Genomic DNA, 24,471 nt, shown 5'->3' with positions numbered 1-24,471 from the left:
AGGTAGCTTTGGACTGGACCGCTGGCGCCTGCAACCGCGTCCTCCTGGAAGTGCAGGCATTTGGTGTTTTACCACTTAGGTAGAGGCCTCTGACCGTGTGGCTCTACTAACGACTTCTCCAAGCTGCCATGGCTGGTAGAGGTGCTGGGAAAGAGCAGTGGCATTACTTGGCCCAGGCTGGAGTAGCTGTCTCAAAGAGGGAGGGGCTAGGCGGGACTCCAGGAAGAGTGGGGGCGGGGCTATGCCTGAAGGGCGTGGCCCCCAGAAAGCCGGTTGAGCCCGGGCACGCACACGCATGCTGCTGTTATGGCTCAGAGTCCTGTGCCGGCGTTTCCAGCTTGTCCCCCGCCGCGTCCCCTGCCGCCAGGTGTCCCGGAGCGTGAAGGCCAGCAGAGCAGGGTAAGGCGTGTGGGACGGAGCTCAGGGGAGACAGGGTGCAGCATTTGATAGTGGCTTGCCGGATCCTGCCGGGTCACCACAGGCACGTTGGGAAATTCGGTCACGCATGTGGTTGGGCTGGGCCTCCGAGCTGCCGCGTTTGGTTGGAGGAGGTTCCCTTGGAGTGTGGTTCCCAAGTTCTCTGGTTGGACTCGGACCCACTTCAGGATTCTTATGCACTTTGTCACGTGGCCTTAGCTTCCAGTCCTTACTCTGGGTCACCAGCCTGCCCTGCTGGATTTCCTGAGGACTGAGGAAGAGGCCCTGCACTTGCGTCCCGGGGTTGGGATGGCTGTCCAGGCTGGGAGTCTCTGCGATTAGGGCTTTTCAACCTCCTGCCCTGAGGTTCCCGGAAGCACCAAGGCAGAGAGCACTCTGTTGAGGGATTGTTGCTAACTTCGTGCTTAGGGAGGAGGTGTCCTGGTGTGATTGCAGGTGTGTGTTGGGGGAGGGGGACACAGTGAAGACAGATCTTCCAGGGTCAACTTTTACAGCAGGCCTGCTGACCTGCCTTTGGTAGCTCAGCCCCTGCTGGGGGAGCTAAGTTCTTGGACCTGGGATTCCAGGGAAAGTCGTGCCTATCCTGCCTGTCCCAATGGGGCAGAATTGTGTCCTCTGGGAGAAGTTTCTAGATTGCAGGTGCACAGCAGGACACCCAGGTAACTTGCTTTTGATGCCCTTGCTTGGTACTCTGTCTCTGATGGGACAAGGGAATGTCCACACCACAGTGAGTTTATAGCCTTGCTTTCCGTGTCCTTGTCTGTGAAACAGAGATGGTGGTAGAATCCACCTAGCAGTTCTCCATGCTGTCCACATTTTATGACACTGGACTAGGTGGACGCTGGAGGAAAGTGTAGTCTGAGCCCTTGTCTTGAAGCACTTCTGCATCCTGCCGTCTTCAGATCTAGATTCCATCTTCAGGGTATGCAAAAGCAGGCTAACAGCAGATCCACCTAGATCTGTAAGATAATGGGATTTGGAACCTTTGGCCTGGCTGCCATTTTTCTCCCTTCCCCTCCTGCACTGTCCACACAACGCCCCTCAGGCATCCGAATTTGCCAGAGCTCTCAGTGCTTGTGAAGCGTGGTCCGCGCCTTGCTTTCCCAGGGCATACCCGGAACTGCTCTGTGGTTCGGGACCTGGTCCTTTGTCCCCTGACTGCCCCACTTTTACTAACCGTAGCTCCACTCCACCTGATCCCTTCACTGCAGGAATCAAGAAAGCCCCCTTAAGGAATTTCTGTCAGCCAGGTGGTGGCAGCGCACACCTTTAATCCTAACTCTTGGGAGGCAGACGCAAGTGAATCTCTGTGAGTTCTGAGGCTAGCCTGGTCTACAAAGTGAGTTCCAAGACAAGTCAGGCTACACAGAAAAAATTCAAAAAACCAAAACAAACAAAATGTCAAACTAGGCATGATAATATGCACTTATTATCCCAGCTATATAAGATAATATATACTTATATTTTGTTCTATGATAATACACTTAATCCCAGCATGTGGGAGGCTGAGACAAGAGTACTAAAGTGTGAGGTTAGACCCATCCAGGTTTTAGGACTGTTCATCTCAAGCCGCCTCTTCCCATCCTGGCCACTGCTCTGCTGGAATTTCTCTCTGTCCCTTGTGGTACCCAGGATCTTACTGGTAAAGAGCCTCCCATCCTGTCCCATCTTCTCCCAGCCTCTCAGTGTCCAGCTTATCCGTGGTGTCTGTGTCCCAGGACCTGGTGCGGTGCTGGCTTGGGCCAGGCCCAGATGAACAGGCCAGGAGAGTTCATGCAGTTAGGATGTGACCCCATGCTGGGCTGTGTCCTACTGGCTCCGGAGTGGGGCTAGCCTGGGAAAGGATGCACCGTGTGGGGAGGATCGGGAGACACACTTGGAGGACCTCGCAGGGAGCCAGCCAGGGCTAGCCGTGTTGCCTGGGTGCCATCAGAGTTGGTGCCACACCCAGTGTCAGCCCCTGAGGTGCCCGCCGCCGTCCCTGCCCTTGCTTCCCTCTGCTCACTCTGCTTGCAGCCGCGGCTTCTGTCTTCCTGCCCTCCCATCCCCCTGTTCCTCATGGGCTGGGCTCCCCATAGCAGCCACACTCTTTTAATTGCCAGGTGTCATGGCTGTGCTGAGGGGTTCTCTGTGGGACCCTATGAAGAGGTTCCACAGGGGCCAAGCTGGGGATCCCTTGAGCCTCAGAAAGGGGCATCACCCCTATTTCTACTCAGCTGGGCGCCTTGAGTGTACCTGGCGGGTACACTGGAGTGTGGCGGCCAGTCAGCTTTTGCGCTACATCGTTAGGCATGGTCTTCCTCCTAGGTAAAGCCTAGGCCAAGGGGGAGGTCCCCGAAGGGCCTGGTGTGGTGAGAGCGGGGCTCCCCTTGTCACGCTCCTGTCTTTTAGGTGGGAAGAAAAGGGCACAAACGATGTGAAGTGGAGGCAGCTGGAACACAAGGGCCCCTACTTCACCCCTGCCTATGAGCCGCTTCCTGATGGCGTACGTTTCCTCTATGATGGTAAGGGCGAGGGTCCGTGTACTCGTGGGTTTGGGCTGCCTGACTGCTTTGGGCTGTGTGTACTCGTGGGTTTGGGCTGCCTGAGTGCTTTGGGCTGTCTCTGTACATGGTCACCATGCTGAGAAGATATGCTGGTCTTCCCAGCATAGGGCAGGGGCCAACCCTGGAGTTCCTCAGAAACTCTGTGTGTGTGTGTGTGTGTGTGTGTGTGTGTGTGTGTGTGTGTGTGTGTGACAGGAAAGAGGAGACACAAGTTTGTGTTTCAGGGACACAATTGTATCCAGACTCGCCCAAAGTTGGGATGAGCTGCTTTGATCTCCCAGCCTCTCCTGAGTACACATTGACGGTGCACATCTGCATCTAGACCTGGCGAGAGGCGGTGGTGGAGGGTACACAGTGTGTGCCATGTATGTCCTTGTGTGGTGTGGAATGCAGAACCTCTTCCTATTTGTTTGCTTTTGGTATTTTGAAACGGTCTCACTATGTAGCCCTGACTGTCCTGGAACTTACTACGTAGACCAAGCTGGCCTCGAACTGAGAGATGTACTTGCCTTTGCCTTATGATTGTGTGCACACAGGCTGGGCCCATATCCACCTATGATGTGGCCGCACACTATGGAGGTCTGAGAACAACTTTACGGAGTCAGTTTTCTTCTGTCTTTTTTTTTAACGCCAGACCCAGGATCAAACTCAGGTCGCCACGCTCGCTTGGCAAGTGCCTTTACCCGCACACATCTTTACTGAAATTCTGGTTCTGAAACTCCTCCGACACTCGTTTGAGAGATTTGCATCAGGAATAGCCTTGGCCCGCACCTGTTGTCCTGTCTGGCTCCTGTGCACTCTGTGTCACGCTGACCTTTCCATGACGAGCAGGGAGTCACTGAGCGTGGAGGGTCACACTCTCCCACCGTGATGCACTAACTTTTATTTTGTTCCTTTAATTTCCTGTGTGGAAATTTGGATTTCAGAATTGTACATGTTGTCTGGAGAGAGGACTCAGAGGTTAAGAGCACTGGCTGCTCTTCCAGAGGTCCTGAGTTCAATTCCCAGCAACCACGTGGTGACTCACACCCATCTATAAAGAGATCTGGTGCCCTCTTCTGTTGCTCATGAATACATGCAGACAGAACACTGTATACATAATAAGTGGATAAAAAGAATTGCACATGTTAGGGCCAAGAGTACAGCTCCGATGGAGTGCTTCCCTGGCATCCATGAGGCCCCAGGTTCTCCCCAGAATTGCAATAAAATGAAAATATTTTTTAAAAAATGTGTTTTTTTTGGACCATCAAGATGGCTCAGTGAGGAAAGGCATTTGCCACCTAAGCCTGGTGACTGGAGTTTGATCTTTGGGGCCCACATAGAGATGGAAGGAGAGAGTTCACTCCGCAAAGTTATCCTCTGACCTCCACAGGCCCTCCACGGCATGCGTGGTGCCTTACCCCTGTGTGAGATGTATGTGCACACACACAATAATAATGAAATACACATGTTGATTTTTTTATATGATACAAACAGCAGCAAGATGTAGCATAGTAAAGCAGCGAGGGGCTGGTGCTGCCACCACCCCAGTGGTGCTCCCGGTGCTGCCCTGGGAGTGTGTCGCCCTTACCTTAGGCGAATGCTGGTCGGTTTAACCTCGGTGTGCTCAGAGTGTACTGTGTACTAAGGTAGGAGGTTGTGTCACCTGGACAGGCCCGTGGCAGCCCCTCAGTCGGCATGTGTGCCTTCCGCAGGAAAGCCGGTGAAGCTGAGCTTGGCAGCGGAGGAGGTTGCCACCTTGTACGGGAAAATTCTGCATCTCGAGTGTACGACCAAGGAAGTCTTCCAGAGGAACTTCTTCAGCGACTGGCGGAAGGTGTGTGTCTCAGCAGCCCCAGCAGTCCCAGCAACCGTCCTGGACCTGTCTGGTGGGGACACTCTGGGGTGGATGCCCAGCCAGCTGCCATCTCTATAGCCTGTCCAACTTTCAGTGACTACAGTGTTTGCCGAGCATGGCCGACGGTGGTGACCTTGTCCTGGGGGCTCTGATGACGGCATCCAGCTCTCAGAGTGGGAGGCTGGAGCAGTCCAAAGGGCGCTTTTCAGCCCCATGAAAATAAGCGCACAGTATGGAAATGAGAAGATGGTGTGAGGTTTCTCTCTTCCCTTGTTTTTTAAAACGTGTTACATGTGAGCCTGGCTTGATCTTTGCATCTTGTTACCTAGCAACCACAAGCCTGCACCCTCAGTATTTCCCTAGTGACTGACAGCATCAAGCATCTCTTTGTTTGCCATTTGGATATTTTTATTTTTGAAATCTTTGAGACAGGGTTTCTCTCTGTGGTTGGACTGATCTTGAATAGAGACCTGCCTCTGTCTCGTGAGTGCTGGGATTAAAGGTGTGCGCCGCCAACCCAGCTTGCTTTCTTCCCCCCTTCCTTCCTTCCTTCCTTCCTTCCTTCCTTCCTTCCTTCCTTCCTTCCTTCCTTCCTTCTTTTCTTTCAGTTTTTTGAGACAGGTTTTCTCTGCAGCTTTGGAGCCTGTATTAGAACTAGCTCTGTGGACCAGGCTGGCCTCGAACTCACAGAGATCCGCCTGCCTCTGCCTTCTGAGTGCTGGGATTAAAGGCGTGTGCCACCACCGCCACATTGTTTCTTTCTTTAACATTTATGATTGCACCGATGTCACGTGAGCCTTCTCTCTGCCTAGTTTTGACCAAGATTAATCCCAAATTTGAATTCTCTACTTTTCTCCCTATGTCTTCTGCCCATCTATGCTTTATGGTATGTGACCTGTCTGTTGTGCCTATGTCTGTCCCTAACAAAATGCTTTGTTCTGTATTTATTGAACAGTTACAGAAAACACATTATTATAGGTCAGGGGCATGGAAGAGTGCATAGTTTAAGATTAAAGCTATACATTAGCTTGGGTTGTAAAAGCTGACACATAGAAGATCTAAGGCATAGTAAGGTTGGTTACATTGTTTTCTTTTTCTTTTTTTTAAATTTATTTATTATATATATAGTATTTTGGTATTCTGGGATGTATGCCTGTATGCCAGAACAGAGCACCAGATCTCATTATAGATGGTTGTGAGCCACCATGTGGTTGCTGGGAATTGAACTCTGGACCTCTGGAAGAGCAGCCAGTGCTCTTAACCTCTGAGTCATCTCTCTAGCCCAGTTACATTGTTTTCTTTTTTTTTTTTTTTTTTAAATATTTATTTATTTATTATATATACAATATATGCCTGCAAGCCAGAAGAGGGCACCAGACCTTATTACAGATGGTTGTGAGCCACCATGTGGTTGCTGGGAATTGAACTCAGGACCTTTGGAAGAGCAGGCAATGCTCTTAACTGCTGAGCCATCTCTCCAGCCCTACATTGTTTTCTTAAAGGCAGGTTAAACAAACAGGCTGAGTACACAGTAACACAGCAGGGTTAAGTATATACTCTTTTATTTTATGTGCATGGGTATTTTGCCTGCATGCACAGATATGTGCATCACACACATGCCTGGTGCGATGGATCCCCTGGAACTGGAGTTACAGACAGTTGTGAGCTGCCATGTGATGCTGGGAATTGAACTCAGGTCCTCTAGAAGAGCAGCCATTCATTTCTCCAGCCCCAAGTTCATAGGCTTAAGTGATCGTAAGGCATATTATTAATTTGACTGCATAGTCTGGCCAAAGTTCAAACCGCCAAAGGCAAGAGGGATTTTTAATGCTGCATCGAGTGAATTTGTTGCAGCTTATCCAGTAATTTCTAGCCCTCTTTTTTAATTTTCTCGAAAGGGCAGTTGTCATCACACCCACAGGGACAATTTGCACAGGATGGGGATCTCTAAAGTGGGACTAGTGGGCCAGGGATTTTACCGCTCTCGTTACTGAAATGTTAAGTTACATTTGGAAATGGTTATCCTTGGCTATCCCAGACCACCCTGGGTCTGTTCTAGTAGAGTCCATTACTGCTGGCTGGAGTCTGGGAGTCGTGCGGTTCTGTCACTGGGAGCCTGGGGTTGAGCCGCTCTGCCAGCAGAATCTTTGGCCCCTGATGGTGTGGGGTGTGGGAGGCCTTGCCCTGGGGAAGGATGTGGATTCAGGGCCTCACTTGGCGATTTTGTTTGGCTGTTTTCTGAAGGAGCAAGGCTCAGGATGTGAGTCAGGGCCACAGGTCTGAACCTGAGACTATACACCTTGTCTTCCAAGCTGTCCCTGTTTGTCTGGGTTTACCTCGTCATGCATCCTTGCTATACCATGGAGGCAGCTATTGCCAACAGAAGTCACGTGACTCATTCACAGGACTCCACTGTGCACCTGGGCCTCTGAGATAATAGTTGTTGGAGGCTGAGGGTATAGTGCAGTGGTCCTCAGCCTTCCTAGTGCTGCGACCCATTAATACAGATCTTCATGGTGTGGTGACCCCAACCATTAAATTATTCTGTTGCTACTTCTTAACTGTAATTTTGCTATTTTTATGAACCATAATGTAAATACCTGATATGCAGGATATCTGATATGCAATCCCTATGAAAAGGTTGTTCAACCCCCTAGAGGGGTCCTGACCCACGGGTTGAGACCACTGGTTAGTGGGATGGTCTTAGCACTCTGCCCGGAGTCCAGCCTCACAGTGATCCTGTGCAGTGGGCCCCAAGTGTGAACTGTGCCATAGGGAGGTGCCTGGGTAAGAGCGTTAAGCACCTGTTGCTGGTTTGCGTACAGGAGATGACAGCTGAGGAGAGGAAGCTTATCACACACCTTGACAAATGTGACTTCACGGAGATCCACAGGCACTTCGTGGAAAGAACTGAGGCCCGCAGGACCCTGCCCAGGGAGCAGAAGCAGGTCAGCAGTGGGTCCTGGAACACTTGGCGGTGGCTGGTGGGTGCAAGCTGCAGGGAGCCCTTCACAGAGCCTTGCTCCCACAGAGCCTTCGGGGGAGGACCAGGCTCTGGGTGCTGTCACAGCAGGTGCTGAGTACTTTCCAGTAACACCCCCGTTTTTAAACGTGTCCAGGATGTAAGTCCGTTTTCCAGGGTCACATTTGAAACTACACTACCGCTGGGTGGTGGTGGTGCACGCCTTTAATCCCAGCACTCAGGAGGAAAGGAAGGCGGGTCTCTGTGAGTTCAGGGCCAGCCTAGTCTACAGAGTGAATTCTAGGACAACTAGGGTTACACCTGCTTCGAAAAACCAAAGGGGGGGTGGGAGAGAAGGTACACACTACCACTTAAAATGTCATGAGCATCTGGGGGCCCAAGGGGTGGGAATGTGGGGTGAGCGGCAGAAGGCCCCAGAGCAGGACTGTGGGGGTGAGCAGCAGAGGCGGGGCAGGACTGTGGGGGGTGAGCAGCGGAGGGGACTGGAATGTGGGGGTGAGCAGCGGAGGGCCCCAGGGCGGGACTGTGGGGGTGAGCAGGCTCTACCATGCTTCTTTCCACATCCCCCCTCTATTTAACGGAGCCCGCCATTTAGTTCTTCCCCAGTTGTCTACTTCTTGTCCAGCTATTGCGGGGATTTGGGGTGATTCCAGAACCTGGCTCATTTCCTCCTACCTTGAAGGCTTCCCTGCTCCTGCTGAACTGCAGCTTGAGGAACTTGGTGCCATGTGCACCCCATGCCTCCTAGAGAGCCAGGGGTTTGAGGCCTGCAGTAGCAGCAACAACAGGAGAGACCTTGGCCAGCACAGGAATTGGGTTGGTTTTAGCATCTCTCCTAATGCCCACATATTGTTTTAACTCAGAAACTAAAAGAAGAGGCCGCAAAGCTGCAGCAGGAGTTTGGCTACTGCATTTTAGATGGCCACAGAGAAAAAATAGGCAATTTCAAGACAGAGCCCCCTGGCTTGTTCCGTGGCCGAGGTGACCATCCCAAGATGGGGATGCTGAAGAGGAGAGTCATGCCGGAGGACGTGGTCATCAATTGCAGCAGGTAAGTGGGACCCAGCCAGCCAGGCTCTCATGGGTGAGCACTGGACCCTGGCTGGGTCTAGCCCAGGCTGCCTGGTGAGGTGACTTTTGTCCTTAGCTCTTTGGAGTAGGACCCCTCACTGGGTCTTGGCAGGGCTCGTGGTCAGCAGGTGTAGCTGCGGACAGCATCCCTCTGTACCAGTGGAACCTCTTGTCTGGCTCAGCAGGGCTGGGGTTCTCCTAGCGGGAGGTGTCCTGTGCGTTTTCAGTGTCTGGCTTTCCGGATACCTAACAGCATGTTGGGTGTGGGGCTTACTGCATTCTGTTGGTGCTGTGCCGCTATTACCTACTGCTGGTCCTGTATAACTCCTCAAACTCCAGCGACCCTAGGTGACAGCGGTGTGCAGCACCCACCTGGGATATGAGTTGGGGCTTCCGAGTTCTCTGCACAGAGCTTTCTGTTCTGGCCTGATTTTGGGGGGCGGGGGCATGAGCATGGACATGCGCACATATAAGTTGGCAGCTGTTTTGGTCTGGGGAGCTTGGAGCTTGAAGCCATACCTGCATGGGAGTGTGGCCGCAGGATACATGCGGAAGTTACCCTGAGTTGCTTGTATTTGAGGACCAAGAACTTGGAACTGTAACTACCCCTGCTCTACTGCAGGGATTCCAGGATCCCCGAGCCCCCAGCTGGCCACCAGTGGAAAGAAGTGCGCTCAGACAACACAGTCACGTGGCTGGCTGCGTGGACAGAGAACATCCAGAACTCCTCCAAGTACATCATACTGAACCCCAGTTCCAAGCTGAAGGTGAGAGCATGACCCTCCGGGGGAGCTCTGTGCCCTGGAGCACGTATCAGACCTTCCCCTCTGTGCTGTTCCAGGGTGGCAGGCGTGGGAGAGTCTTCAGCCCCGTTAGTTCAGCCTTTAGCGATTATCCTGGGTCAGCCAGCCGATGCTAAGAGCAGCTGGGCCCGGTGATGGCCGTCTAACAGGAATCTGAGTGGGGCTCGGGTTTCTGAGCCAGGCTCTGCTGCCTCACCCCTCACTCAGTCAAACCTGCCTGGGTTGGGAAGGTGTTCAGTCACCTGCCCCACCACTTCATAGGACGCGGAGTAACTTTTTTGTTGTTGTTGTTTTTTTCGAGACAGGGTTTCCCTGTAGTTTCTAGAGCCTGTCCTGGAACTAGCTCTTGTAGACCAGGCTGGTCTCGAACTCAGAGATCCGCCTGCCTCTGCCTCCCGAGTGCTGGGATTAAAGGCGTGCGCCACCACCGCCCGGCTAGGAGTGACGTTTCTTGTCTTCACGTAGGGGGAGATGGATTGGCAGAAGTATGAGGTAGCACGACGCTTGAAGGGGGTTGTCAACAAGATCCGTGCTCAGTATCAGGCTGACTGGAGGTCCCCAGAAATGAAGAAAAGGCAGCTGGCTGTGGCTCTTTATTTTATCGATAAGGTATAGCATGGTGTGGGGACCTTGAGAGCTTGGCAGCAAGGACAATGGTGGCTTCTCCCTGGAGCTGGAGCCTCCCTCAAACAGTTACATGTGTGCAGGTGTAATTGTATGGATATGTGTGTGTGTGTGTGTGTGTGTGTGAGAGAGAGAGAGAGAGAGAGAGAGAGAGAGAGAGAGAGAGAGAGAGAGAGAGAGAGAGTTAGTCCGATTTCATGACTGTGCATGTGTCGCTGTGTATGCATGAGTGCCGTGAGGGTGTTCCTATGTCACAGACTACAGCCTTGACCGGTGTCTACCTTGGTCTAGCTGGCACTGCGAACAGGAAATGAGAAGGAAGAGGGGGAGACAGCTGACACTGTGGGCTGCTGCTCGCTCCGTGTGGAGCATGTCCGGCTGCACAAAAAGGCGGATGGCCAAGAGCATGTTGTGGAGCTGGACTTCCTGGGGAAGGATTCCATCCGCTATAATAACCGCTTGCCGGTGGAAAAGCTTGTGAGTCTCCCCTTTGACCCCGCCCACAATGGGATCTCTGTCAGAGCAGGGCCTGCTGCACCTTGCAGTGTTTCCTGCGGCTGTGTTATCAGGCATCATAGCCAGGGCTTAAACACAGGCGCACATGCACGTGCGCACACACGCATAACACACGTGCGTGTGAGCATACACACACATGCACACACGGCTCATACATGCATACACACACATGCACAGGTGCACATACATGCTTGTACACACACAGTCCTATTATAAGTATTTTGGTCTAGGAGACCTGACATTGGGGTTTGAGTGCCGGTTCCTTAGGACCATGGGGAAAACATTCTGATTCTTGCCTCCCCCTGCTTCCATTGGTGCCATGCACGCCTTGGCTTTGCCTCACCCTGTGAGGTCTTTCATGCTCTCTTGGTTTCTGCCCCACGAGATTTGATGCAGCTGCTGGTTATGCTCGGCCTCTATTGAACGCATCTGCTTTCTCCCTGTCTTCTTCTCTCACACAGTGCTATCCTCTCAGGGGCTGGGCCACTGTGTGGTCCCATCTTGATAGCTACACCTGTCAGCCTCTTTCTACAGAGGGTCACATTATAAGGTTCCAAGGATGATTTGGTGCCACCTTGGCACCTTTGGCAGGATGGGCAAAACCTAAAACTAAGGAAAGGCCCGCGCGACCTGGGCAATCTCCTCTGGAAGTTGGCCTGGCCAGGAGGATCTTCATGCTGTGTCCCGAAAGGGCACAGAGGTGGGAGTTGGCCCTGTGATGCTAGGTGTGTCTGATTTGGCCACAAGTACAGGGCCCTGGGTCACCAGGGTGGAAGTCAGCGTGTCTGGCCATGGCTGCCTGCTAAAGCCAGTGAGTGAATCTCTAGAGACACAAAAGGCCTGCTCAACCTCACGGCCGTGGATGGGTTAACAGTGAGTTACCACGTGCAGGCTTGGGTTGGGAGGCACAGATGCAGGTTGCAGTGGATAGGCCTGGCACTACGCTGATCCCACCTCTTTCCAGGACTCGGTGTGTATACCCCTCTGTTCTCTGTAGGTGTGCATGCATGGTGTGATCTTTGCAGTCCTCATGAGACCACCTTCCTGTTCCACTGGCTTCTGCTCAGAAGTCTCAGTGTGGCCATAAGTTAAGCTCTTCTCTGTTTCAGGTGTTCCAGAATCTTCAGGACTTCATGAAGGACAAAGACCCGAGGGACGACCTGTTTGATGCGCTGACTGTAAGCCTGCACGAAGGGCACAAGGGGTCCAGGAAAGGAAGGGGGACTCAAGTCTAGCTTGTCTTTGTTCCCAGTGTGTGTGTTCTCTGCTCTAACCCAGAAGCTGAAGCCCCCTTCCCTGCCCTCTCTCCTGGAGGCTGAGAATAGCCCATGACACTCATGTCTCCAAGGAAACCATCCATGACTCCCTCCTCCTCTCTGTACCCAGACTGCCAGCCTGAACAAACATTTGCAGGACTTGATGGAAGGGCTGACAGCCAAGGTGTTCCGGACCTACAATGCCTCCATCACTCTGCAGGAGCAGCTGTGGGTGCTGACCAGGGGTGAGTAGGTTCTTACACCTGACCCTGGGGGCCACCCACACTGCCCCCTATGGGAGCTGCCTATGGGCTGGCTGCACCCTGGCTTGCCCTAGACATGAGCTGATGTAGGGCTGGACACAGCTGTCTGTTTGGGGAAGATTGCTCCAGATCAGTCCCTGTGCAGGAATGGCCTCGCTGGCCCCCAGCAAGGAGGTGTCGTGCTTCCTGCTCCACTTCTGCTAGCCGGTGTCTGTCTGCAGTCTGTCCTCACCCCTCCTCCTCTAGGTAGGGCCTTGCCTCTCTTCCTTAGTCAGATCTTGGAGGCTTCTGTACCCCAGTCACTCCTGATCCCTTTTGTACCCTCAGACCTTTCCAGTTTGTTCTTACTCCTCTGCAGCCAACCTGGGATCTCTGTCTCCCCCTGCTGTCTTCTGGGATCTCTGTCTCCCCCTGCTGTCTTCAGATGCTCAATGGAGACAAAGCCTGCCCAATATTTGCTTCTTTTGCTTCTCCCAGCATGGAAAAGTGTGAAGGTCAATGCTGACCACCTCTGCCTACTCCACTCCCTAGGCAGGGTTTCCTCAAGGAGACCCTGAGACCCATGGACTTGGGAACTCGCTAGTCAGGGCAAGGCGAAGACTCAATGCCATTAAATGTTTAATCCAGGCTATTCCCCGACTAAATCCCAGGCAGCCACAAAGACTGACCTGGGGCCAGTAAGCTCATCTCTCAGGTATCAGGGCAGGCAAGTAGGTAGGGGAGCCCTTTCCAGAAGGCCATAGGAAGCCAGAAACCTGGGCAAGAGAGCATCCTCCAGGCCGAACCTTGAAGAAAAGAAACCTCAGGGTCCTGTTTCTGAGTATGGTTTTGTAAGTCGTGTAAGAATGGCTACCTGCTCTGGGGATGCCTGGTCTTAGAATTCTTCAGGTGGGAGGTAGTGTCACCCATGCAGGTGGGTGATGTAACATCCGGATCCTCGGCTTCTCAGTGACGTAACTGGAGAGAATGTGACCTAGTAAAGCTCGGGTAATAGGGCCTCAGTGTTGTGGGTCCTTGTGGTGAGGATCCCGGACTGCACGAGCTCAGACAACACAAGCTCACCTTTCCTTGGGCCTCGGGGCATACAAGTTACTCTGTTCCAGAAGGAAATGGTGGAGCCTGGGTTGGCTTTGGGGCTCCTGCCTCTGCCAAATAGGACATAGTCCAACTCCCACATAAGGTGAGGACTCTCAGTGCCTCCGCTGCTATGACTAAACTTGTCCCTGGCTGTGGGGACAGCTTAGGTCATTTCCTCCTTGGGACTTTGTGTCATAGAAGGGACCCACATTTACAACATGTCCGGAAAGAGCCCTGAAGGGCCAAGAATGTAGCTCAGTGCAGAATGCTTGCCTGGCACACCAAGGCCCGGCCTCCATTGTCAGCTCCTCCAAGGATAGGAGGGAGGAAGGGAGGCCAGAGCAGGGGGCAGCAGAGTGACGGTTGCCATTGTCTTTGCTCAGCTGAAGACAGCCTAACCTCCAAAGTCTTAGCTTACAACCGGGCGAACCGGGCTGTGGCTGTGCTCTGTAACCACCAGAGAGCAATCCCCAAGACCTTCGAGAAGTCGATGCAGAAGCTCCAGCAAAAGGTGGGAAGGCGCCTGTAGTGACTGTCCCCAGGCCACTGTCTTGTTCTCCTTTCGTTCCTGGGGCCAGGCAGCCACAAAGGGCAGGAATGTGTGGTGGGTGTAGCTGTTCCTGGAGCCAGGGACTTGGAATTGCTCAGGGCCATGGCCTGCTGAGCCATGGAAGGAACCAGCTTCTAGGTTCAGAGCCAGATAGGCTGCCTCTCATCTCCCTGCTAGGACACAGCCTGTGTTCTAGTCTAGAAAGAGGTCGAGGCAGTGGGCACATTGGATCCATTTGTGGCTGGTGCAGGTGGCACTATGGGACCCTAGAGGCCTCTTGACCTCACTCCTGGCCACAGGACAAGATAGGGTCAGCTCCATGTGGCTTCTCCCGGGCTGTTCGGCCATCTAAGTTGTTTCAGAATGTAGGGCCAGGGCAGAGGTGGCACCTGGAGAAGTTTACCCAGCATTTGTGAGCCTCTATCTGCTGTAACCCCCAAAAGAATATCGGGCCAACAGCTGTGGGGAGAATCCTGAGGGACAGAGGCAGCCATGTCAGGGTTGATTTCTTCACAGATTGAGGCCAAGCAGGCCCAGGTGACTGAGGCCCAGGTGGAGCTGGAGAAGGCCAAGGCTGACCTTAGAATGCAAGGGGAGAACAAGCCCAAAAGGTACGTGCGGGGCTGCTGCCTTGAAAGCCGCTTGGGTGTGGTCAGCCTTGGGTTTTCTTTAGCTAATTTTGTGATTTCTGAAAGCTTTTGCTCCTAAACAGAAGTAATGCAATTACAGAACTGTGTGATAAGGAACAGCCCTGGCACCTGCTGCAGGCTGCAGGCCGGCTGTGGCTCTTTCTGGTTTTTATCTTGGGCAGTTGGTTGAGCTAATTTCCCCTGCACGCATTTTACCCTTTCAAAGTGCATGGCTCTGTTGGGCGGGGTAGTGTCCTTTATGCATTTGCAGAGGCAGAGACAGGCAGATCTTTATGAGTTCAAGTCCAGTCTGGTCTACAAAGCAGGTTCGAGGGTAGCCAAGGCTACACAGAAAGACCCTGTCTCAAAAAGGACCAAAACCAAACAAAAAGCAAAAGCAAGCCCATAGTTCTGACAGGTATCTGGCCAGTTTCAGAAAGGGATCGTGTGTTCATCAGCAGCCCCTCCCACCCTCTCAGCCTCCAGCAGCTACAACAGGGTTCTCTGGGGTCGTAGGTGTGGCTGCCTTGCCTGGTGAGCCCACTGGGTCTTGTTTCTCTTACGTCATTTCTGGCAGTGGTTGTGCCTAATGCTTTGTCTGGCTCCACAATGCAGGTGGATTCCCGAGTTCTCCCGTGAGAGCTTTATTGCGCTAGCTATCACAGAAGTCCTCAGTTCATCTTGAATTCGCTTTTGTCTGGGGTCTTAGGGTCCAGCCTTACTTTCTGGCACTGTGTGCTAAGGAAAGGACTCTGTCCTTGCCAAATGCACCCAGCACCTGTGTTGGAAATCGGTTGATTGCAGATGCGGGGTTCATTTCTGGACTTTGGTTTTATTCTGTTTATCTGTGTCCTCTGTCAACCCCAGTTCATCCTGCTGGCTGCGTGTTGGGATCAGGAAGAATGAGATCTCCAGCTGTTTTCTTTTTTGTTTGTTTGTTGGTTGGTTTGAGACACAGTTATTGTGTACCCCAGGCTGGTCTCAAGTTCACAGTCCTGCCTTGGCCTCAAGAGGGCTGGGGCTTTCAGCATGCACCACTGCCTAAATCCTAACTTTGTTTTCTCTTTAAAGATAGTTTTGGCTACATGGGGACACTTGAAATTCTCCCCCATGACCGTGGGGGTGGTATTGGGTTTGCCAATTGAATTGAGAGTACCACACCATGAGTCTGAACACAATCAGTAAACATCTATAATCCTAGCGCTTGGGAGAGAGAGGACCAGGAATTTCAGAAGTCAGGATCAGCTACATAGAAAGTTCAGGGCCATTCTGGGTTACGTGAGAGCCTATAAAAGGAAAACCAATATAATCGAAACTAAATCTTATCTCTCTTAGCAAACATTTGTAGTTTTTCAAGGAAAAGCTAAGTATTGTGTTTTTATGCAGCTGTAAATGGAATTTTCAGCTCATATTTGGATTATTCATGGCTAGGTTTATTAAGGGTTCCCCAGGCCACTTTGAGTCCAGTGATAACAGAACACAGGCTCAATATACACTGTGCTCATGGCTGAGATCTGTGACAGCAGAACACGCAGAATATCTGGGCTGAGTCTAGGCCTCCGTGCAAACCTCTCTCTGTGGCTGCCTTGTCACTTCGTGGTTTCAGAACCTCATCGCTGCCTCCTGCACACCTGCACCTCACATCTGTCCTCATTGCTGCCCCCTCCACACCTGCACCTCACATCTGTCCTCATTACTGCCCCCTCCACACCTGCACCTCACATCTATCCTCAGTGCTGCCCCCTCCACTCCTGCACTTCACATCTGTTCTTATTGCTGCCCCCTCCACACCTGCACCTCACATCTGTCCTCAGTGCTGCCCCCTCCACATCTGCACCTCACATCTGTCTTCAGTGCTGCCCCCTCCACACCTGCATCTCACATCTATCCTCAGTGCTGCCCCCTCCACTCCTGCACTTCACATCTGTTCTTATTGCTGCCCCCTCCACACCTGCACTTCACATCTGTTCTTATTGCTGCCCCCTCCACACCTGCACCTCACATCTGTCCTCAGTGCTGCCCCCTCCACACCTGCACCTCACATTTGTCCTCAGTGCTGCCTCCTCCACACCTGCACCTCACATCTGTCCTCACTGCTGCCCCTCCACACTTGCACCTCACATCTGTCCTCATCGCTGCCCCCTGCACACCTGCACTTCACATCTGTCCTCAGTGCTGCCCCTCCACACCTGCACTTCACATCTGTTCTCATTGCTGCCCCTCCACACCTGCACTTCACAGTGTTCCCCCCTCCACACACACACCTCGATATATGATCCACATTCACTTTCAGTAAGTACGACCCTGCAAACACTTGCTTTCCATCCAGAGGCCACATCTGGACAAAAGCATCTTCACAGATGTGACTAGAAGCCAAGCGTACTCCCAAATTCCCAGGTGTAAGGGAGCTCGTGTGCCCTGCCTAGGCCTTGCTTCTGATCACTTCTGCAGTGACCAGTTCCATTTGGAGCTAACTGTGTCTGGCAGCCACACTGCCCCCCAGGGGAAGGAAGAATGGGATCAGGCCCTTTGTCAAAGGCTGCAAACTGCTCATGCAGGGGGCTGACAGCAGCATAGAGTCCTCGAGCTCCGAGTCCCATCTGGTGTGCCTGTCCAGCTTGTGCTGTGGTAGCAGCTATAGGATCCACGTGCTAGGAACGGTCACAGGCTGCCACTCCTGATTCCTTAAGATGGCCAGTGCTAGGCTCCCAGCCAGCAGGCAGCCTAGGTTCTCAGCCTAGGGCCCCAGAGGCAGTTTAGGTTAGGACGAGGACCAGCAGGAAGACCTGTAAATTCATGACTCCAGAGAGGTGGCCTGGACTGAGTCCAGTCCTGAGCCTTTGCACACCTCAACATGTAGAGTCAGAACAGACCTGCTCAGAAAAGGCCTATCGGCCTGGATCCCCAGCCTTTGGGTGCCAGGAGACATCAGCCCCAGAGCTTACTAGCAACCCAGCTCTACTACTTCAGGGCCCAGGGTGCCCCCCGGAACCCTCTCAACTTCCCAGGTCTGTCTCCTCCCAAAGCTTCCAGGAGGCACAACCATGGTCAGGCCACTTAAGGAGACCTTTCAGACCTTAACTCGGGTTCCGCTCTTACACCCCTCCCCCCCCCCCCCCCCCCCCCCCCGCAGCAGGAGCAGCTGCGGCCTCTAACACACACATCCCGGCTCCTTTTGTGGCGGCCGAGCCCTCTGTATTCATGAGACTGAAGATTGTGTTAAGCAGTGTAAGCGTCTCCACACACCTGGATGCAGAAGCCATGTAACCCTTCTTGTATTTGTCTGTTTGGTTTTGGCAGGGGAGGTTGACACCAGGTCTCACTACACAGCTCTGGCTGGCCTGGAACTCCATTTGTAGACCAGGATGGCCTTGAACTGACAGAATCCATCTGTTTCTGCCTCCTGGGTGCTGGGATTAAAGGCGTGCGCCGCCACACAGTCCTCCACAGGTGATCTGGACATCTTATCCTAGCATTATTTTTTAAAGTAATTATGTATTTATTTTTATGTGTATGGATGGTTTTGCCTTCATGTATGTGTGTGCACGGAATGCCCAAGGAGGCCAGAAGGGGGCATCAAATCCTCTGGTTGAGCGCTCGCTGCCTTGTGGGTTCTGGGAATCAAATGGGAGTCTCTGGAAGAGCAGCCAGCCCTCTTATCCCTCCAGTCCCCTTACCGTGGTTTTAGTGCATTGGGTCCAGGCTCCAGGTGCACAGTCGTCCACTGCACTCTGTCCTTTCTTTTGCTACACTGCTTCCACCGCGTTACAGTGAATCTGGTGAGTCTCACCTTTGATGCCCACGGTTGTCATGCCCTCAGGACCACATCTGAGTTGATGCCCAGGGGTGCAGCATGTGATGGGCACTGAGCCTGCAGCAAAGGAGACATAGGAATCAGCGAAGGGAAGTGTTTTCAAGGGAAGAAAATATTAGAGGCCCCAGGCTCTTTGTGTATCTGTTCCTTTTGTCATTGGCATCACAAATGGGATGACACGGGAGGGGCTGTGTGAGACTCCGCCCATCGGGAAAGCGGCTGAGGCCTGTCCCAGTCCTCTGCCTCAGCGTGAACCATGTTATCTGTCTGTGAAACGTGTTGAGCCCAGTGCGCCTACTGACTAGAGAGAAGAGCAGGGACCCTCCTGAGATACTAATTCTGGCACCACCTAGAGCCCAGCCTCTCGGTGAGCTGTGCTAGCCAAGCCCAGGTGTGGTGACTTTCGTCCCACCCTAACTTACGGAAATACGCTGCTGGTGGTCTGTCTGCTTCCTTCCCTGCTCCTGTAAGCAACTGACTATTGAGTGGGCACAGATGGATATTCACCATCCATGGAAAGGCGCTCGACTATTCCTTTCCGGCACTTGGGTCTTACGTTTCCTTTTCTTGACTTGACTAGACCCTCTCGAACACGGTTAACAGTGGGTGGGGTCCCCTTGTCTTGTGTCTGACTCGAGAGGCAAAGCTTTCACTCACGAGCCCCATAGAGTATGACGGTCACTGTGGGTTTTCATAGATGCTTCTCCCGGAATTTGCAGGGTTGTGTGTACACACGTGTGATCGTGATGCGTGCCGGGGTTTGTCACATGGTCTTCAGCTGAGAAGATTGTGGGGTTTGTCCTTTTAGATGGTGCTGATTTGTCTTCAGATGTAGAGCCCTTCCTTCCCGTGTTCCTGTAGCAGGGCACTGTGTCCTTTCTCTCCTGCTGGAGGCTTCTGTATCGTTGGAGCTTTTGTTCTGTATCCAGAGGGATGCCTTTGTCTGGTTTGATCAGAGTAATTCTGGCTTCAGAAGATGAGTTGGGACACGTTTCCCTCCTCTATTTCAGACCTGGGGGTTATTTGGTGGAATGCCCTGGCTTTGCCCTTAAGGGGGCTTTGCTTTGGGAAACACTTTTAGTGACCACCCTGGTTTCTGCTTGACATATATCTGTCCAGGTTTCTTATTTCTTCAGTCAGTGGGTTCTGTTGCTCTGGGCTTATAGTCAGTAATAGGACTTTTTGTGTCCAGCTCTCCATGACATCCCCACTGTCCTTTGTGCTTCTGTAATGTCTGAGCATTTCTGATCACATGGCAGTGGTTCTTAAGGGCTGAAGTTTTTTCTTTCTTCCTTGTGACAGGCTTCCTGAGGTGCAGAGCTGTGTCTTTCTACAGTGGCACGCCGCAGATGCCAGTTAGACTAGAGGGCATTCAGCGAGGCGTGCAGCTGTCACAGAGCAGCTGCTGTGAAATGCCCCGTGTGTCACCAGAAGTGCTCTGCGGGGCACGAGGCTTCCTGCATATGGTGGCCCATAGGTCACACTTGACCTCCTGACCTTTCTGTTTGTGCTCTTGACAGCGACTTTGCCGTTGCTGGAGTGTGGCTGTCCCTGAGCAGGCTGCCATGGCAAGGCTCCTGCTCTAAAGTGTAGAGCATCCAAGCCTCTGGCAGCACATTTCCACTTGCGTCCATTCTCCCGCATTGGTGTCTGGAGCACTGATTCCGAGGGATGGGGTCAGAGTACCGCATAGTGTTGTGACTGTTAGCAGGTTGTCAGGGGCATGTAAGGAGAAGGGTGAAAGGAACACATTTTTTTTTTTTTTTTTTTTTTTTTTTTGGTTTGTTTTTTTTTTTTTTTTTTTGGTTTTTCGAGACAGGGTTTCTCTGTGGCTTTGGAGCCTGTCCTGGAACTAGCTCTTGTAGACCAGGCTGGTCTCGAACTCACAGAGATCCGCCTGCCTCTGCCTCCCGAGTGCTGGAATTAAAGGCCACAACTTCCTAACTAATATGTATTTTCTTCAATAAATTTATTTTATGTCTATGAATGTTTTGCCTGCTTGTATGTATATGCCTGGTGCCCATGGAGGTCAGAGAGGGCATCGGATCCCCTGGGACTGGAGTTACAGATAGTTCTGAATCACCACGTGAGTGCCAGAAATTGAACCCAGATTCTCTGGAAGAGCGCTCTTAACTGCTGAGCCAACTCTCCAGCCCCATTCGTTTTCTTTAAAAAGACATAAGTAAGGGCTGAACACCTTCTCCAGTCATAAAGGCATCTGTTCTTAGCCTTGCCTACTTGCTTGTTGGCACCACACAGCTCCCTCCCTCCGTGAAGCCAGCAGCCTCCCTGGGCTATAGTGAGGGCCTGTCTTGACCTTTGACCCGCTCTGGACTTCTCACTTTGTGCCTGGAGAAGGCCTGCAAGGCTATTTACAGGAGGAAAGTCAAGGCGGGGGGCGGAGGAGGCAGTGACTGTGGTCTGCTCTCAGCAGCAGGCATAGGCATCTCCTTTCCCCACAGTTTGCTGCAGAAGCAGCGGCGGCTGCTGAAGCTGGAAGAACAGCTGGCCCGACTGCGTATGCAGGCCACAGACAAGGAGGAGAACAAGCAGGTGGCGCTGGGTACCGCTAAGCTCAACTATCTGGACCCCAGGATCAGCATTGCCTGGTGTGTAGGCCTGAGGCCATCGTAACAGTGTGTGACCTGGGAGTTCTAGAGGTCCCAGTATCGTCCCGTAGGTACCCTATCCTGTACCTGACCTTGTGCTAGGCACAACTTACTGTGACAGGGACCACTTGGATGTCCCTGATACTGAGTCCTCTTATCTTTAGGCCTCTTCCTTCTGAGCTTTGGAGGTGGCTGGGGCTGGCAGTGCTCTGGGAACACAGAATCATGTGGGTGCTTGTCCTTCCCACTGGGAATGGGGGGGCAGGGTGGGCCTTGCCCAGTGGCTACCTGGGCCATACTAGGAATGTCTTGATACCTGGAGAGGAAATACAATTGGTTGTGGTGCCTTGGGCAACAGGTCTGGATGGCACAAGGTGTCTTGGCCACCCTGATGTGCTGGGGACACCCCCCTCTTTCCCACCTTGCCCTCCAGGGCAGGACTAACCCTTGTTGTTGCCCACAGGTGTAAGAGGTTTGGAGTGCCCATAGAGAAGATCTACAGCAAGACCCAGAGAGAGCGGTTTGCCTGGGCCTTCGAGAGGGCAGACGAAGACTTTGAATTCTAAGCCGCCCCTTGCCCCTGACACTTTCTCACCGTGAGGCAATGCTGTCGTTTTCTGTAATAAAATGTTGGGGGGACAATGTCTGTTGTGGCCGAGAACAAAGGCCCCAACAGCCTGTCCTTGGAAGCAGGCACCCTCAGCATGTCCTGACTCCCCCCACCAGGTGCTTGCAGCCCCACAGGCTGAGGCTTCTGCTTGAGGAGGGAGCAGAAGAGAGAGGCGGTGCCTGAAGGCTGGGGCCCCTGGGACTGATGACTGTAACCATAGCAATCCCCAAGGTTACAGCTGTGCCTTATCAGCTCCTACCTCAGCCACGCTTGAGATGGAGTCTAGGACTTAAACATGGCAAACACACATTTTACCACTGAGTGTACCCCTGCCCATCTATAGGTTTCGGTTTGTGTCTTTCTGCTATTGTTTCCCAACCTTGTAGTCTTCCATTCTGGTCCTGCTCCTCGAGTTTCTGTGCCTTCTGTCTTTTTAGCACGCGTTGCCTGGGCTTCCCAGCAGCTGTCTGCTCCTCTGTTCCTCTGTCGTCCCTGGAGTGTTGTGCCCGACTCCAGGGATTAAAGCGAAGTTCCAGCTTCCCATGTTGAGTCCCTGGCAAGCCCAGAGGACTCCAGAAGAGCGTGGTGGTTGTTGGTGGCTCTCCAGGCCTGGGATGCTGTCACAATGGCTGGCATGTGCCAGAAGCAGCCACAATTACAGCACTCAGTGAGCAGGGTCCAGCTCTTCCACAGTTGCTCTCTGCCCTCCCCCCCATCCCCAACTCCCAGGCTGCCCATTGCTTGCCAGAGGCACTGGAGCCCTGCCCTGCACTGCCTTGCTCAGTTCTACTCTCTATCCCTCAGTGGCTGCAGACTTTCCACGGTCGGAGGCTATGCCTACTGTCAAGGGGTGATTATGCCCGTAAGCCCACCATGGCATACAGGTGCTACCCACCGCCTTTCTGCTTAGCCAGACGGCTTCATTGCTGGGCAGCAGTAACCAGGGCCAGTCTAGTCAACTAGATAACGGAGAAGGCACACCTCAGTGAAAATTATACACAGCTACTTGACTGGTTAGAACTTTCTGGAGTGTCACAAATCTAGAACCAGATAATATGCAGCCTCTTCACTGGGGGTGCAAGGGGATGAAGAGGCAAATGTATAAGGACCAAGCAGGGGACAGCCCGCTATGTTTAGAAAGTAACCAGAATCAGTTTTGTAACACGACAGGCTCCTACACCAGGATGGAGGACAGCATAGTTTGGAGAATGAGCACCACTGGGCAGGCTGACTCTCATCTGCTACACACACACACACACACACACAGGAGCTCCATTCCATGATGTTCTGGCTGTGGGCAGACCTCGCCACTCCTTAGTTTCAGGGCTCAGCCCCAAAGGACTCTCAGGATTCAAGACCCCCAGGAAAAGACCACGGATTCAATCTGGATTATAATTAGTTAAATTTATTGAAACTGCTAGCAGGACAACAATCTCTGTGCCAGACTAGAGACTGCTGGGTGAAGGGGGTGAGGGGAGGATTCTTAAGGCAAAACCCACAAGAAGACCTTGAGTATCTGCACACGGAAGCCAGGAGCCATTCTGTCTGCCAAGATTAGGTAGCCAAGGAGAACTCAAGCCGGGCGGTGGTGGCGCACGCCTTTAATCCCAGCACTCGGGAGGCAGAGGCAGGCGGATCTCTGTGAGTTCGAGACCAGCCTGGTCTACAAGAGCTAGCTCCAGGATAGGCTTCAAAGCTACAGAGAAACCCTGTCTCGAAAAAACAAAACAAAACAAAACAAAAAAAAAAAAAACAAGGAGAACTCAAATAGTCCTTGCATGTCTGCATAAGCAGGTCACAGAAGCCAAAAAGCAGTCATATTATGACACGTAGATGTCACAGCTGTGCACTTCTGGGTGGAGGTCACTGAGTCAGGGTTACTGGGAACTTATCTTCAGGGACTTGTAGAAGGAAGCGGCGGTGCTGCATCCCGCCACCCGGCCGCAGGCTAGCTTTACACCCGAAATAATTACATGGAAACTGTATTCTTTTAAACACTGCCTGGCCCATTATCTGTAGCCTCTTATTGGTTAATTCTCACATCTTCCTTTAACCCATATTTAGTAATCCGTGTAGCACCACGAGGTGTGGCTTACCAGGAGAGATCTTAACCTGCGTCCATCTCAGAGAGGAGAATCATGCGACTGCCTGAAGCGTCTCCCCATTCCTGTTACCCAGCATTCTGTTCTGTCTACTCTGCCTACCTAATTTTCTGTTCTCTTAAAGGGCCAAGGCAGTTTTCTTTATTAATTAACCAATGAAAGTAACAGATAACTCTCCTCCATCATTTCCCCTTTTTCTGTTTAAACAAAAAAGAAAGGCTTTAACTTTAACATAGTAAAATTACATATAACAAAACAGTTATCAAGCAAGTATTACAGTTACAATATTTAAATCTATTTTATCTTTTATCATAACTAAGGAAAGCTATAACTATTTTTCAACTCCATCAAAGACTCCAGAAGGATATAATATTACCTAAGTAAACAAGTCATATGCAACTTTCAAACTCTAGAAATGACAGAGACAACTCGCTGTCTGGACAGTCACCCGAAGTTCCTCTGTACCGTTGGGGTATCCATCTTCAGCCTACAGGCCCATAACTATCCAACAGACATTTCCATGAAGCAGGAAATTCCAAAGACAGTTCAGTCACTTTCTGCTGTGTCCTGCAGAACGTCTCGCAGACTCTTTCATGAATCAGGAACCCCGAAAGACCATCTCACCTTTAGGCAAGTTCAGCAGTCCTCTCTCTGCGGGTTCTTTGTGTCCAGTTTATGCAACAGTCCAGGCAAGAGCAGTTTCTTGCCCAAATGGCTATCAAACTCCATAAGGAGCCTCTTTG

General features: G+C 52.2%; 1 protein-coding gene across 4 annotated transcripts; it reads left to right on the top strand.

The window, feature by feature from the left end:
• Positions 1 to 243: 243 nt before the first annotated feature.
• Top1mt (DNA topoisomerase I mitochondrial) lies at positions 244 to 21,940 on the top strand. Of its 4 annotated transcripts, none has more exons than XM_038342623.2 (15): positions 260 to 399; positions 2,541 to 2,745; positions 2,830 to 2,942; positions 4,679 to 4,800; positions 7,647 to 7,769; positions 8,668 to 8,855; positions 9,498 to 9,642; positions 10,144 to 10,287; positions 10,594 to 10,779; positions 11,928 to 11,996; positions 12,205 to 12,319; positions 13,798 to 13,925; positions 14,481 to 14,575; positions 20,870 to 21,016; positions 21,480 to 21,940. In XM_038342623.2, the coding sequence occupies exons 2-15, from the start codon at positions 2,546 to 2,548 to the stop codon at positions 21,580 to 21,582; spliced, it is 1,878 nt and encodes a 625-aa protein (XP_038198551.1). In that variant the 5' UTR covers positions 260 to 399; positions 2,541 to 2,545; the 3' UTR covers positions 21,583 to 21,940. The 4 variants fall into 4 exon arrangements, with proteins under 4 accessions (XP_038198553.1, XP_038198554.1, XP_038198551.1 ...); XM_038342624.2 differs by lacking the exon at positions 260 to 399 and adding an exon at positions 431 to 873; XM_038342625.2 differs by lacking the exon at positions 2,541 to 2,745 and having other exon boundaries at positions 244 to 399.
• The last annotated feature ends 2,531 nt before the right edge of the window (positions 21,941 to 24,471 follow it).

Source organism: Arvicola amphibius, chromosome 9 (assembly GCF_903992535.2).
Source record: "Arvicola amphibius chromosome 9, mArvAmp1.2, whole genome shotgun sequence".
In the NCBI taxonomy this organism is placed as follows: Eukaryota; Metazoa; Chordata; class Mammalia; order Rodentia; family Cricetidae; genus Arvicola; species Arvicola amphibius.
This window is presented reverse-complemented; position numbering and strand designations above follow the sequence as displayed.